This window comes from Propithecus coquereli, unplaced genomic scaffold (genome assembly GCF_000956105.1).
Source record: "Propithecus coquereli isolate 6110/MARCELLA unplaced genomic scaffold, Pcoq_1.0 Scaffold1, whole genome shotgun sequence".
Lineage (NCBI taxonomy): Eukaryota > Metazoa > Chordata > Mammalia > Primates > Indriidae > Propithecus > Propithecus coquereli.
Window position 1 is genome coordinate 14,591,846 of NW_012133857.1, and position 15,008 is coordinate 14,606,853.

At 58.2% G+C, this 15,008-nt stretch overlaps 2 protein-coding genes across 3 annotated transcripts; one reads left to right on the forward strand and one right to left on the reverse strand.

Annotated features, from left to right (window-relative positions):
- The first annotated feature begins 2,852 nt into the window (after window positions 1-2,852).
- Window positions 2,853-5,024, forward strand: GPR62 (G protein-coupled receptor 62). The gene has a single exon (XM_012656437.1). The coding sequence runs from the start codon at window positions 3,180-3,182 to the stop codon at window positions 4,269-4,271; it is 1,092 nt and encodes a 363-aa protein (XP_012511891.1). The 5' UTR covers window positions 2,853-3,179; the 3' UTR covers window positions 4,272-5,024.
- On the reverse strand, window positions 4,974-15,008 carry PCBP4 (poly(rC) binding protein 4). 2 transcript variants are annotated; one of them, XM_012656321.1, is made up of 13 exons: window positions 14,857-15,008; window positions 8,645-8,789; window positions 8,470-8,493; window positions 8,330-8,362; window positions 8,017-8,133; window positions 7,658-7,789; window positions 7,370-7,498; window positions 7,075-7,149; window positions 6,874-6,918; window positions 6,733-6,796; window positions 6,551-6,603; window positions 6,293-6,462; window positions 4,974-5,868 (listed from the first exon to the last, which is right to left on the reverse strand). In XM_012656321.1, the coding sequence occupies exons 2-13, from the start codon at window positions 8,723-8,725 to the stop codon at window positions 5,580-5,582; spliced, it is 1,212 nt and encodes a 403-aa protein (XP_012511775.1). In that variant the 5' UTR covers window positions 8,726-8,789; window positions 14,857-15,008; the 3' UTR covers window positions 4,974-5,579. The 2 variants fall into 2 exon arrangements, with proteins under 2 accessions (XP_012511775.1, XP_012511700.1); XM_012656246.1 differs by lacking the exons at window positions 8,330-8,362; window positions 8,470-8,493; window positions 8,645-8,789; window positions 14,857-15,008 and having other exon boundaries at window positions 7,370-7,789; window positions 8,017-8,169.

Consider the following 15,008-nt stretch of genomic DNA (forward strand, 5'->3'; position numbering starts at 1 on the left):
CATTATCCTTTTCTCTTTAGACTGAAGGTCAATAGTCAAAATAATAGTTTGAATACAGGTTCAAATGTTACTTGGATCAGTTCTTTGTTTGTCTTCAGTGTGGTTATGTTATTCATTTGCAATACAGATAGGTTCACTTGTTTCTGTTTATATTCACTTTGGGGGGGTTTTCCCATCTTTGTTAATTTATTGTTTTCAATATGTAGAATATTAACATAGTTCAAAAGGTCCAAACTATACAAGGTGTGCTCAGAAGAGTCCTCCTGTCCCTTTCACTTCATTCCTGCCTGCTGGAAAAAGCTGATTTCTGGTTTATCCTTCCTGTGTTTCTTTTGCAAATTTTGCAATACACATGCTACAAAGTTTTTGTAATTTTTAGTTTATTTTAATGGCTTTGGAGGGAGCATGCACTCCGCAACCCACCGCAGTCCCCATCCCTCCCTGTTTCCTTCCCTAGTCCACTTTTCTCACTTGCTGTTCCCCCCTGGCCCTGCTGAGCTCTCCCCAGGCCCTGGTAGCTCAGGGGCAGCCCCAGGCTTGCAGGCCTGACTAGGCAAGGACCAAAACCTCAAAAACCCAGCTTCACCTCCTAGAGGCAAATGTCCATATTCGAGTTGTAGCCATAACAGGAAGAGGCGCCTTTGTGGACAGAGCTCTAGGAAGCAGTGACCTGGATTCCAAGTCAAACTCAGCTGTGTGATCTGGGACACATTTCTCCCCTCTCTGGACCCCAGTTTCTCTCATCTAAATAATGGAGAGTTGGACTGAATTCCAGCACAAAATGAGTGAAACCAGGAGATCTATGTCCTGGTCTCCGCTATCTAAATCTGCACAGATGCTGACTGTGTGCCTGTGATGGCTTCTGGGGGCACAAGCACAAGCAAGACCCAGACAAGGCCCCTGCTCTCATGGAGCTTGCATTCTAGTAAAACAGGCCTTAAACAAATGCATGCATAAATACGATATATAGCTTCGGGTAGGGAAAGTGCCAGGAAGCAAAATAAAACAGGGTAAAGGATCAGCATGGTGGGAAGGTGGAACAATTTTAGAAAAGATGGTCAATGAAAGCCTCTCTGGAGCAGAGACCTGAATTAAGTAAGAGAGAGCAAGTCAGGGACTGATCTGAGGGAAGGGTGTTCTGGCAGAAGGAACAGCAAGTGCAAAGATCCTGAAGTAGAAACTGGTTTGACAGGTAGGAGGAACAGCAAGCCAGTGCCGTGGTGGGAAGTGTGGTGGGCACGAAGGAGGGTGAGCTCAGAGAGGTTGGGGGAAGGCAGATAAGGAGGCCAGCTCACGTCACAGAGGAGCTGAGATTCTGTTCTGATGATAGGTAGCTCTTGGAAGATGAAAGCAGGATCATGTCCCCATCTGGTTGGTTTTTAAAGGGATCCCCTTCAGCCACTGTGTGGAGAGTGGGTGTGTACCAGCTAAGACCCAGTCACAAAACAGAAATTACCCTAAGTATTCCAGACAAGGGGAATTTGAGGCAGGGAAAGAAGTGAACTTCCAAATGGAAGATGATGAGGCAATCCAAAGATGAGCAGCAGCAGGAAGTCACTACCACCCTAAGGCTGGAGGGATAATGGAAGGAAATGGTGCTCTGATGCCCAGAGGCTAGGGTCACCCTGCAGGAGCTAGAACCACAGAGGGGGCTGCCTCAAGGGAGGCCCAGGCTGAGCATTAGAGGAGAAATACCCTAACTTCTTCCTTCCTCCCACCCTCCAGTCTAATGCTGGTAACTTCCGTTGCTGAACATGCCCAAAGCCAGTTGGCAAAGGAGCCTGGGAAGTACAGTTCCCAGGAGGGCAGAGTAACCCTGGGGAGGAGTGGGGAATGGGTCTGAGGCCTAACAGACAAATGACCAGCACGAGGTGCAGGAGCAGAGAAAGCTGAAATGGCCCAGGTGAGAGGTGGTGGCGGCTGGGACCCGAGTAGTGGTGTTGGTGGTGAGAAATGGCTGTATGCTAGAGATCTTGATGGATTGGATATGGGGTGAGGGGAAAGGGAGGCATTCTGAGATGGAGTTTTACTAAGATGGAGAAAACCCTGGGAGGAGCAGATTGGGGAGAGCTCGTGAGTCATAGTTATGTTTCGGACAGAGGAGGTTTGAGGTGCCGATTAGTCAAAGTACTGAGGGAGATGTTGAAGAGGCAGCTGGATTCAAGGAGATTCAAGGAGAAGGAAGGAGCTTCAGATACAAATGCAAGCTATCAGGGTGTAGCTACCAGGGGTTTTGCCATGGGATTGGGTGACTTCACCTGAGGGCACCACTGGTTACATGGCTTTCCCTGAGCCAACCACCCTGGGGTGGGGGCAGATGTCATACACTGATTGGTCAGGACTGGGGTTTGTGCCTCATCAAGAAAATGGAGAGTGAGAATCTTGTTCACTCAAACGGCATATCCTGAAAATTGGAGAGGGGTGGTTTCCCATTCTGTGTCAAGTTAATATTAGCTGAGCACCTATTATGTACCATGTCCTATGATTTTCCTTCACTTTTCCCAGCCTCCTTTCTTTCTGAGAGAACTGGCCCTCCTGGGGGCCAGAGTATACCTAAGGCTCTTCCTGCTCCAGCTCTTGCTTCACTGGTGCCTCAGTTTCCCTTTAGTACAAGGGCTAAATGATTACCCCCACTTATGACAGTGGGGCAGGGAGTAGATGGGGCCACTTCCCACCACTGGGAAAGGTAGAGCAGAGTCTGGCTGACTCCAAAGCCCACACTCTAACCATCTCAGTCTGGGCTCCTGGCCAGTGCCTACTATGCCCCCAACCACCACCACTCCAGGAGCACCCCCAGGCTCTTCCACAGCAGAGCCTCCAGCCTACAGCTGGCAGCTGCTAGGACCCAGGGGGCTGGCGCCAGGCCCTGCCCCTCCCTTGCCAGCCCTGTGTGTCTCCAAAGGGCAACATCAGAGTGACAGTCAGTACCATCTCCGACAGGGACTGAGTTGCTGGAGCTGGGCTGGGGCAAGGGAGAGAGCTGGCAGGCTCAGCCTTGCACCCTTCCATGGGGCTGGCCAAGCCCCCAAGATAATGGCAGGCTGGGCGTCGGAGTCACCCCCTGGGCAGCCAATGAGGTGAGGGGCCAGAGGAGCAAGGGACAGGTGATGGGAATCCTGGAGCTGTAGGCTGCACTTTGCTCTTTGCATCCCAGCACAGGGTGAAACCTGAGCGCTCCAATGGCCAACACCACAGAGCCGAACGTCTCAGAAGTTGCAGGCTCAATCGGGTTGATCCTGGCGGCTGTCGTGGAAGTGGGGGCACTGCTGGGCAACGGCGCAGTGCTGGTCGTGGTGCTGCGCACGCCAGGACTGCGCGACGCGCTCTACCTGGTGCACCTGTGCGTCGTGGACCTGCTGGCGGCCGCCTCCATCATGCCGCTGGGCCTAGTGGCCGCGCCACCGCCCGGGCTGGGCCGCGTACGCCTGGGACCCGCGTCGTGCCGCGCCGCGCGCTTCCTCTCCGCTGCGCTGCTGCCCGCCTGCACGCTCGGCGTGGCCGCACTTGGCCTAGCGCGCTACCGCCTCATAGTGCACCCGCTGCGGCCGGGCTCGCGGCCGCCGCCGGTGCTCGTGCTCACCACCGTGTGGGCCGCCGCCGGGCTGCTGGGCGCGCTCTCCTTGCTCGGGCCGCCGCCCGCACCGCCCCCTGCTCCGGCTCGCTGCTCCGTCCTGGCCGGGGGCCTCGGACCCTTCCGACCGCTCTGGGCACTGCTGGCCTTCGCGCTGCCCGCCCTGCTGCTGCTCGGCGCCTACGGCAGCATCTTCGTTGTGGCGCGCCGCGCCGCCCTTCGCCCTCCGCGGCCAGCGCGCGGGGCCCGGCTACGCTCCGACTCTCTGGATAGCCGCCTGTCCATCCTGCCGCCCCTCCGGCCTCGCTTGCCCGGGGGCAAAGCGGCCCTGGCCCCAGCGCTGGCCGTGGGCCAATTTGCAGCCTGCTGGCTGCCTTATGGTTGCGCGTGCCTGGCGCCCGCAGCGCGGGCCGCAGAGGCGGAGGCAGCTGTCACCTGGGTAGCCTACTCAGCCTTCGCGGCTCACCCCTTCCTGTATGGCCTGCTGCAGCGCCCGGTGCGCTTGGCTCTGCGCCGCCTTACCCGCCGCGCGCTGCCTAGGCCTCCGCGGGCTTGTACTCCGCAGGCCTGGCACCCGCGGGCACTCCTGAAGTGCCTCCAGGGACCCCCAGAGGGCCCTGCCTTAGGCCCTTCTGAGGCACCAGAACAGGCCGCAGAGTTGGCAGGAGGGCGGAGCCTGAGTATGCCAGGGGCCACCTGAGAGCTCCCTCCTGAGCTGGAGAAAGGAGGGTGGTTTCAGAGAGGGGCCCAACCAGCCCCCTGCACAGGGGCAACAGGTGCCTGCCAGGACTTCTGGCTCTGCAACAGGAGAAAGGGTGCCTGCAGCCTGGTGAGGCCCAAGGCTTCTGAGAGCCAGGAATCCTGGGATCTGGGCCCAACACTGCATGGTCTTGTGCAGACCTATGCTTCCTTAGGCCTCAGTTTTCCCATCTGTGCACAGCACCATCTCTAAGGGCCCACCAGCATAGATGGTTTGTGAAACTCATGGATGGTCCCCAGGCCAAGGGAAGAGAGAAAGTGGGCAGGGTCACAGAGAAGATAGCCTTAAGGGCTCACAAAGTGATGGGCCAAGTAGGGCAGGGTCTGGGTTATAACAGTAGGAGGAACCAGTGGAGAGACTCAGAAGGACTTCTCTGACATCTGCACCACGGAGAGGCTGGACAAAGCAACTGAAACTCCTCCATCTGCTTCTAAAATGCCCAGAAAACAACCGGATCAATTTGGTGCTAGAAGCAGCAGGCTGGATGACTTGACCCGCAAAGGGCCCTGAAGCCCCAGAACTGGTGTGTGGAAGGGGCTGAGGTCCAACTGGGGTTGGTGGATTCACAGATGGAGGTCCTCTAGACCCAGCTGCACCCATTTTCTGGAGGTTTTGCTACCCCCAACACCAGTATTTTACAACTTCCTGGTCGCTGAGAATATTTATTCAAAAACAGGGATTGAAAAAACTGTACAGAGTGTCTGCTGCTGAGAACTGGGCCCCTGCCCCCATGCCACTCCCCCAGCTACCCGGCAGTGCCCCCTCTTGGGGCACCCCCTGACAAGCCCAGCCAGTCCATTCCAGTCAAAAGGGTATCAGTGGAAGCAGCAGGAATCTGCAGGTGGTGGGGAGAGAAGCGTGGCCCCAGCCACCCCCAGCCCTCCTCCCTGACTCCCACAGGGGCACAGTAGGCCGGGAAGCCCTAAGGGATGGGAAGTGCATGAGTGACACCCCCCTGTGGTGGGGTCACTAGCGAGGCCCCTGGCTGCTCCCTATATCCAAGCACAGAGCTGAGGGGTGGGGCCCCCTGCCCTGGGACTGCCGTGGCTCTGAGAACCCTGGGCCAGAAACTGCCGCCACTCTGAGAGGAGGAACTCCCATAGACCGAGGCAGGGTAGGGGGTGCATCCATGCTTCTGGGCATTAGCGGCGCTTGGGACCCCAGGGTGGAGTCTCCTCGGGCCGGCAGGGTGAGGAGGCAGCCCCCTGCCGGTGGTCTTGCCTGCCCCTGCCTGTGCCTCAGCCAGCCTCAGTAGGGTGAGAATTTCTGCCGCTCAGCCTTCTTGCTCCCATTGGCCGCTGCCATCTTGGCAGTGTAGGCCGCCAAGCCCGGAGGCGGCCCTGGAGAGGCAGGTGGTAGAGCCAAGAAGGGCACGGGTTTGAGGCCGATGAAGTTGGAGAGGGAGATGGCATAGGGTGTGCCCAGCAGGCCTGGGGGAGCTGTGGGCAGGGCTGTCAGGGGTGGTGAGAAGGGGGTGGGCAGGTCTGCGGGGGCCGAACCAGGCGTCCCCCCAGAGGTAGACTTGGCCGTCTCTAGACTGGAGAGAGGGGAGATGAAGGGGAAAGTAGAAGTGAGAGTCGGGCAATGGGAGCAGATACAGGGCGTGAGATCAGACGAAAGACAGGAGACAGGAACTGAAGGGTGAACAATGACATGGGGTGAATATGTTTGGGGGGAAGGTGAGGATGGGAAGAAAGGACAAGCAGACACAGTAAGGGGTGGATGGAGATGTGGACAGGCCAAAGAAACAGCAATGGGGAAAGAGGACGTGAGGGATAGAGGGAGAAGGTGGGAAAATGGGTGAGTTAGGTAGAAGACCATGGGGAAATGGCACGGGGCTAGGGAGGCAGAGGACGGGCCCAGACAGAGAAAGGAGGCCAGCTCTCCCCACCCACCCCTCCCTTTCTTGGGCACATGAGCCGCATGACCTGTTCCACCCCCACCGCCCACCCCAGGCTCACCAGGCAGTGATGAGGTACTGGGCCAGGGCGATGGAGACCGGAGAACCAGTGATGGTCACGTGCCGCTCGCCAGCGCCCTCTGCTTGGTTCCCAATCTTGATATGTGCCCCTGACATCTGCCTGATCTCGCTGATCTTGCTGCCCTGGCGCCCGATCACGCAGCCAATCAGCTAGGGGGAAGGCAGAATTCAAACCCTGGGCAAGGCCCAGATCCCCGGGCCCCCTACCCACCCTACAGCCACCCCATCCCCTGCTCACGTCATTGGGAACCAAGAACTCCTGTGAGCTGGTCTGTGTGCCGGGATCCAGTCCTGAGTGGGAGAAGAAGGATTGAGTGTGACTCTGGGCCTTTCCCGTACGCCCATTTCCATTCCCTCTGGAAGGGTGGGGGGCTGCCCTTTTGGGATCTGCCTCTGCCTCCTCCTGCAGGGGCTGCTCACCTGGCACCACACTGGGAGAGGCAAAGGGGACTGCATGGCCCGAGAGCTGCTGGAGCTTGGTGACCTGTGCCAAAGAAGAGGGGTAGGAGGTCAGAGGAGTTTTGGTTTCAGAAGGGGTGCCTTGGGCTGTAGGTCACTCACCTCAGCTGGGGTCACAGTCCCATACTGACCCTGGACAGAGAAGCCCTATAGGGACAAAGTAGGTGAAAAGGGGGTTACTGTGATAGGTCAGGGCAGTTCAGCCAAAGTCACTCCTTCCCCCGTCCCTGGACCCCCAATTCCTTCTTCCCTGCCCTCCTCCATCTCCAGGAATGTTTCCCACCACTCCGCTGTTCCCCTCACCTGGTTGGCAGAGAGAAGGACTGTACCTAGGGAGAGGCTGGGATGATATGGGATAGTGGCTCCTTTGGGTGGGGACTGGAAGGCATAAATGGGGAGGCTCTGTCAGGACCCTCTCCGGCCGACTAACCTCCCCAGGTGCCCAGGTAGCCTCAAGGCCCTCATGACCCTCAGGTAAATGCATCCCTGCAGCCCCACCCTGCCCCACCTGGTGTCGCATGCATAGAGTTTGGGGTGCCTCACAAGGCAGGACCAGGGCCCATCTCCTGCCCCCTCACTCCCTGCCCCAGGGCAGCACCTCCAGGATAACAGCACAGATCTGGCGCACACACAGGATGATGGCATCGGGCACCCCAGACACAGTAACAGCACGTTCTGTGGAGTTAGGGAGCAGGTCCCCTGCCACTTGTACCTGGGCACCTGTAGTCTGCAAACAGAGAATGGGGGCTACTTCTGGCCGCTCCCATGGCCCAGAGAAGAGCCACCCAGGTTCAGAGCTTCCCAGGGGGTAGGAAGCCATAAGTCCAGTTCCCCTCTCACCGCTGGAGGGTGTGGCTCCCTCTGGGTCGTATCCCTCTCCCCTCACCTCTCTGATCTCCTTGATCTTGGTGCCAGCCTTCCCAATCAGTGAGCCACACTGGCTGGCAGGGATGACAAGGCGCAGAGTCACTGGAGGCCTGGAGACATTCCCACCATTTGCAGGAGCGGCACAAAGGTCCTAGGGCAGGGAGACGGTGGGTTGGCTGTGCACACCCCTGCTACAACCCGCCCCTCCTCAAGCACCTTCCTGCTGAGGGATGAGTAGGGTACCCCTTCCCCAGTCCCAGCCCAAGGGAACACTGCCCTGGGCTTGTCCTCCCCTCCTCCCTCAGCCACTATCTGGAGTCGGAGTCATGTTCCTCCCAGGGAACCACCCCAGGTCTCCCACCCCGTCGAGCCACAGACCTCATCCAGCTTGAAAGCGATCATAGAGACCGCATGGAAGACAGCTGCTGTAGACCCGGTGATGGTGGTGATACGCTCGGGGCAGGAGCCCTCGGAGATGGTGATCCGGGCACTGCTCTGCAGGTACAGAACGAGGGCCGGGCAGTGGGGCATCTTCGCTGCTCCCTCACCAGGCCCCAGCCAAGGCTGAAAACCACCACCCTCTGGGGCACTCACTGGTCAGCCCAGATGGAGTGGTTCAGGGAGAAGGTGGGGCAGGGATCTCCCCTTCACATCAGGTGCCCTGGGCTCCTCCCCCACACTCCATCCTCACCTGCTCCCGGATTCGCTTTACGGTCTCACCCTTCTGTAGAAGACAAAGCAGAATCACTCTTAACCGGAGCAGCCATCACTTCCTTTCCTGGGCTAAGGCCTCAGGTGGAGGGGGACGTACAGAGCAGAACTGGCACTTACCTTCCCGATTATGCTGCCCACCTCCTGCAAACAAGACGAGAGTGGTCAGATGGGCACCAGTGCCCCAGGCCTGGCCCCCCACCCAGGCAGGGGCTGCACAGAAGACAGGACACCTGAGATCATATTCATACTGTCCCAGCCTTGCCTTGCCCTCCACGCCCTCCTACCCACTCACCTTCCCATGCATCAGCATCCGCAGCGTGAGGGTGATGCTGAGCTCTGGTTCCTCCTCCAGCCCCGCATCTGAGCCACTCATCCTGTCAGGCGGGGCTGGGGCCACAGTGACCTGGGAGTGTGTCCACGCTGTGGCCTGGCCGGCTCTGGCAGAGGCAGTGAAAGAGGAGTTAGAGAGGAGCCCAGTTCATTCTGCCTCTGTCCTCATGTGGGGACCCCAGAGCCAGGCTAGCCAAACTCCCAGAGAAAGGAGACTGCATGGACCTCGAACTCTAAATGTCTCTCTGGCCAATGTGCCTGTGTGTGTCCACTAGCTGTATAACCCAGGAGAGGTCATGTAACCCTTCTGAGCCTCAGTTTCCTCATCTGTAAAAGGGGATACCGATTCCTATCCCCAAAGAGTTATAAGAATTAAAGTGAAATAAGCACTACATGGTAGGTAGCTAGGCCCCATGAGTATCCTTCCCTTCTGTTACATTAAAAGAAAAAATTAACTAGAAAGACCATGAGAGCCCAGAGAGGAAAGCCTCCTCCCTAACCTCTTGGGAGAGGGGACCTCTGTGGATCAGGCCTTGAAGGTGGACTTAAAGGCAAAAGATTATTCCAAGCAAGAGAAGGTCAAGTCCAGGGCCCAGAGCACCCGCTGGTTACAGTATGGAGCAGCAGCTGGAGAGGAAGTTGGAGCAGCCATGGGAGGTCTTGTAAGGAGGGTGGTCTCAAAAATGATAAGGCTTTAGGAGGAGCCCTCTTTCCCCCTGCCTTCTCCAAGCCTGGCAAAGACTTGAGGTAGGTATTGGGAGCTCCTCCACCAGAGGCCCCATCTACTAGAGGTCACTAGAGGACAGGACCCCTGCAGACAGCTCTGGGCAGGATTCATTCAGTATTGGGCTGTGGGGCAGGGGATGGGGTGTCAGGGGACCAGCAGTCTGCACAGTGGTTTCCAGTCTCTCTCCTACGTGCCGAGAATGGCCCTGGGAACAGGAGGTAAGAAGTGTCCAGGTTGGCCACATTCCCAGCCTGGAACACTTTCTACTGTACCAGAAACAAGTCACTTGGACTCTGAATCTAATTTCCTCACTCATAAAATGGAGGGAACACCTCTCCCTGGACCTGGGTGATGGGTAAGAAAGGCATTGGGCTGCAGGAATGTCAAGGCCATTAACTGATGGAGGAAGGCGGAGCCTGAGATTAGCTGCTGGGATTAGTTCAGCCGCCAGCCCTCCCCACCCGACCCCTTTTCATGCCCTGACTTAATCCTGAACCTTAATCCTGCTTGGAAATCCCTCTCCTTCAGCGGCTGTCTCCTGCCATGGCTGAGCCTTGATGGAGAGCTCAATGGGGGACCAGAACCCGAGGAGGAAAAGAGGGAGTGGGACCAACTGGTGCCAAGCGTGGGCGAAGACCAAGCCCCAACCTGGCAAATTCCTTCTGCCTGGGAGGGTGTGGGGGCAAAGGATGAGTGTGCTGGGCTTGGAGCACTTGGGAGGCCTCTGGGCACCTTCCTCCTCAGCCCCTGACCCATCCTGACATGACAGTCGAGGGCATGGAGCTCTGTCTAATGCTCTCTTCTGAACTCCCCTTGCTAGCCAGAGCTTGAACATGGAGTGGGAAGGGGGCTCCCAGTCTGGCTCTTTCTCAGGAGGCTGAGCAAGTCACTGTATGGCATGAGGTCTCCATTCCCTCATCTATCCAATGGGGGTGACAACTCTGGTCCCCTGAGCACCTCCCTTGGCACCTGCTCCTCCTTCCATTTGAGTTCTGCCATAGGCTCTCCAGAGGTTGGAGATCAGCAGTGGATGCAGGGCCTGTGCTCTCTGAGCATCCTGGCCGGCCTCATGCTGGCTGCCCTTGCTAGACATTCCCCCAGCTGCCTGCACTTCCCCCCGTCAAAGCACTTGTGATGACGTGCTTGGTTTCTGTCTCCCTGGACAGCCAAGCCCAGGAACCCCTTAGAGTGGGAGCCAAGACTGCCTTCTCCTTATGTCCTCAGTGCTCAGTTCAGAGCCAGGCCAGAAAAGTGCTCAGAACATACTGGTTAGCTGAGCAGGTGAATTCACTGCACAGAAGAGGAAACTGATGCCTGGAGGGGGTCAGTCACCTGCCGAAGGTCACAGAGAGGTGGGGCATGGTGGGAGTAGCAGGGTCCTGCCAGCTAGCGCTGGGCTGTCCCAGGCCTCATCTGCCTCCCTTTTCAGGCTGCTCCTGTCTGGGTCTATTAGTCCTCTTCCTGGAGGATGGGCTCTTCCGTAGTGAGGACAGGGCTTTAGTAGTCTCTGAGACCCTGGTCAGTAGACACGGGTCCTGTTTGGAAAGGAGTAACAACTTATCCAGAGCCTCAATTTTAAGCTGCAAAATTTTCTGGGGCTCAAGGACCCCTTTGGGGTGGTAACCAATAGGACACCTGATACCGTCCCCATGCTACCTCCACATCACCTCTTGTGGCTCCAAAAAAAAATGGGCCAGAAGGGCTGGAACATGGCCAGAACTAGAGTTTCTGCCATGAAAACAATGCCTGGGTCTGCAGCAGAGACCCGCTGCCCCAAGTCCAGTGGGTGACCTTGGCCAGGCCCTCACCTGACCTGGACCTTGGTTTACCTACCTGTACTTTATATGTCTGGGGGGAAGGGTCAGGGGAGAGTTGCTGGTCTCTGTGCCCTTCCTGTTCTGAGAGAGCCTCAAGGTCTTTCCTATCTTTAGGAGAGAACAAGGGGTCCCGATCCATGTCCTCCAAATTATTCTCCTAGGGCCCGAAGAACAAGCAGCCCCATTAGGCATTACTGTCTCCTCCTGCCCTCACTGGGGCCCTAGGGAGTTATTTGCTACTCCAGTCTGGTGGGCCCTGGGTCTCTGCCGGGCCACCCACGTGGCAGCCACACATCATGCCACACTGACCTCCAGCTCACCTCCGAGGGTGCCCAGCCCCCTCTGGTCAGCAGGGCTCCCTGGCAGAACATACCAAGCTCAGACCAGGCCTCTGACCTCGGGTGTTCCCTCCTGCTCCCTGGGCCCCCTCCCCAGACCTGGTGCCCACTCCTTCTGTCCCTGGCTTTCTGCCACTCAGGCTGGAGGGAGTGGGGGGGGTGACAGCTGTGTAAGCGATGGCGGCTGCCCCCTTCCTGCCCCTCCCCCCCAGCTGTCTCTTTCCCATGACAGCTGCCCAATCAAAGGGCTGGGGGCTTAGCCAGCTCCCCCCACACGCAGGGATCAAGTGTCCACCCTGGCTTTGTTCTGGAGCAAGAACAATCCAGGCGAGGGGAGGGCTCCTGGGGCCAGGCGACTCAAGTAGACTGGCCCGCCCCTTGGGGGATTCCCTTGGCTCTGCTGGCCAGTGTCTGGACCAGCTAGGGCCTGTGGACCCACCTGGGCTGGGGAGGGGCAAGGGTCCAGTCTACAGCTTCACTCCGTATCTCATATCCCCCAATACCCCCAGCTCCCAACCTAGCAGCCTCCTCCTCCTATTCCCACTCCCACAGCAGCCATGCTAGCCACACCCAGTGATGCTAGGGAATGGCTCAGAGCATTGAGCCAGGGAGGGTGTGGCAGGGAGGTGGGCACTGGGCCTCAGCAGGGGGATCAGCATTGAGGGCTGCTGACTCCCCTGCCCATTCTCTGGAGATGCTCACCCTTCCTGATCATGCAGGCCTGCACGAGAACTGCCCAGCACACTCAGACCCAGGTGCCCAGCCTCTTAGCCTTCTAGCCTCCCAGGAAGGCCAATCACACACAGTTTGGGGGGGAGGGTAAGGAGAAGCCTGCAGGGGCACATCCTGGGGTCCACAAACTCCAGCCTCTAGTTTCTTGATTCAGGTCTATTTCATAGACAAAGTGCCAGGCAGGAGGGCGAGCTCTGACAAGCTGGCAGGTGCCAAAAATGCTATAGCCTCCTTACAGCATCATTAAGCAGGTCCCCAAGAGTCTTCATAGCCAAGGGAAACCAAGGCAGGCCCAGGCCCAGACTGGGATCCAGGTGAAAGACCACATCCTCCCCTCACCATCTCACCTAATTGAGAAAGGTCTCTAGCTTCTATTCTACATGCTAAACACTATATGCTTACTCTGCTGCTCAACAGCCACCCATGGCTCCCCAGTGCCCAAGGAATAAAGCCTGATATCCATGGACAGGCAATCAAGGCCCTTCAGGATCTGGCCCTTGCCAACTCCTCCTGTCTCATCTCCACCCCACCCTTCACACACGCCAGGCTGCAGAACATGCCTAGCACCTCCAGGCCTCTGGGCCTTTGCCCAGGCTGATACCAGCTCAAAATGCCCATCCTCCCCACTCTCTGTCAAAACCCTTCTCAAAGGCCACCTCCTCTGTGGAGCCCTCCCCGAACTTCCAAGTCAGATATAACCACTCAGGCCTCTGTGCCCCCCAGAGATATGACAGCAACTTAAAGGAGTCCCAGTTGGCAATCCTGGGCCTGTCTTCCACTAAACACAGAGCTCCAGAAAGATAGGAAATTTGAGATAGGACCAGGCTCAGCGTTCAGGGAGAAGAGTTAGGGCTCACAGAGCCTGGGGGCATTTGGGACTGAAGATGGGGCTCAGGGTCCAGGAAGGGTAACAAGGGTAGGGTGAGAAGACTCAGAGCATGAGGGACCAGCCACATGGGCAGAGCCAGGACCTGCCTAGACCAGATTCCTAATTCCTTACACTGCATCCCCAGCCCCTGCTCCCACTGTTTTTCCAGGTCTAGGGGCTCTCCAGGCATGTCACTGAGGTGGCGGATTTGGACTATGCTTTGGGATTTCTGGGGGCCAGAGTGGGTCTCCCCATGGGGCTGGGGGGCCAGAAGAGCTGGGGGTGGGGTAGGTTTCAGAGTTGAGTCAGGCTCAGCCTGTCACAGCTGGAAGGGCCTGACCAATAAAGAGAGGAATCTGAGGCCCAGAGCAGGAGACTGTAAGGCTACAGGGGAGGCAAGTGGCAGAGCTGGAAGAATCCAGGGGTCTACCTGTGCAGCTCAGATCTCTTTGCCCAAGGGATCAGCGCCACTGGGCAATGATGATACAGGCTGGAAGGGGGGCAGTGATGGGAGTAGGGAGGCTGGACAGAGCCTGTCTGGGGACACAGGGTGGGGCAAGCCAGCCTCCCAGTGGCCTGGGCCTGCCAGGGTGTGTGGGCCGCCTTCTCCCAGCCCCCCACCCTGAGCATGCAAGGAGAACAATCCCCTTGTGTTTGGGCAGCCTGAGCTTGCATGCTGATGAAGGCTGGGGGTGGGGGCTGGGATGGGGGCACCTTGGAGGTTGAAGGGGCTCCAGGACCTGGAAGGGCTAGGGGATTTTCAGATGAGGAAAGAATAGGGTCCTAGGTACTGGACTTGAGGCAATGAGGGTGATCCCAGGGAACAGTGAGGGCTGGAGCTCAGCTCCTAGGGAGTCCATGGTGTCTAAGAGCTCTTTGTGGGGGAAGGAGGGCCCCTGGGACACATGCCCTATTGGTCCAGCATGAAGGTGATCATCCTGGGCTTGGTGGGGACCCAGAGCCCCACATTCTGGGAGGAGGAAAGTGCTCGGTACATCACCTTGAAGACCACTCCCCTGGGTGCTGGGGCCGGGCGGGGCACTGGGTGCCACAGGTCTCAAGATGGCGGGCCAGGGATAGTGGAGTAGGAGGTCAGCACCTCCCTCTCCTGGCCAGGCAGGCATGAGGGCTGGGTTGAAGTGAGTAGCAGAGCCCCCCACCCCCACTCCACCCCCCCAGGACTGGTGGCAAGAAGCTAGGTCAGAGCGTAGGGTTGAAGAGCCACAGGGCACGAGGGACCACTCTGAGCCCCCCACTGTCATTTCCATACACCCATGGCCTGAGGTCTGTGTCTGGCTCCCCCAAGGACTGCAGAGAATGGGAAGGGGTGTGTGCCCAGCCAGGAGCTGCAGGGGAATGGCAGATGGGGGCAGAGAAGGAGCAGAACCAGAACCAGGGCAGGAGGTCAAGAGAAGAGCAGGCCCAAAACACAAAACAGTGAGTGGAATGGGGGCCTCAAATCTGGGATCTAATGTCCAGGAAGCCCCTCCCTGGTGCTGGGGGCTCCTCTGGCAGAGCAGCGCCCCCCACCTGTGCAGGCCTCGGCCGTACAGGACAGGGAACATGTTCCTCGCAGTCTCCCGGTCCCCTAAACCCGGGACCCCAGCCCGTGGATCTGGGCGCGGGCTCTCCACCCGCAGGCGAACCCCCAAACTTCGCGGCCCGCCGTGCCCCGCCCGGCCCGCGCCCTACCTCGCTGGGGCTGTCCTGCGGCGGCGGCGGCGGCGGCACAGCGGCTGGGCCGCTCAGTCCCACATTGTCCCCGGGAGAGGCGGCCGCTCACAACTGCGAGTGACATCAGCTGCGAACAATGAGGGGTTTGACAGGCGCGGAGCCCGGCCGGC

Excerpts from the sequence above, each read along its gene's own strand:
- GPR62 (XM_012656437.1), top strand. The coding sequence starts at position 3,180 with ATGGCCAACACCACAGAGCCGAACGTCTCAGAAGTTGCAGGCTCAATC.
- PCBP4 (XM_012656246.1), bottom strand. The coding sequence starts at position 8,169 with ATGCCCCACTGCCCGGCCCTCGTTCTGTACCTGCAGAGCAGTGCCCGG. Across the intron at positions 6,919-7,074 it reads TCCTTCTCTCTGCCAACCAG|GGCTTCTCTGTCCAGGGTCA; the intron begins GTGAGGGGAACA and ends TTGTCCCTATAG. Across the intron at positions 6,604-6,732 it reads CTCTCCCAGTGTGGTGCCAG|GACTGGATCCCGGCACACAG; the intron begins GTGAGCAGCCCC and ends TCTCCCACTCAG.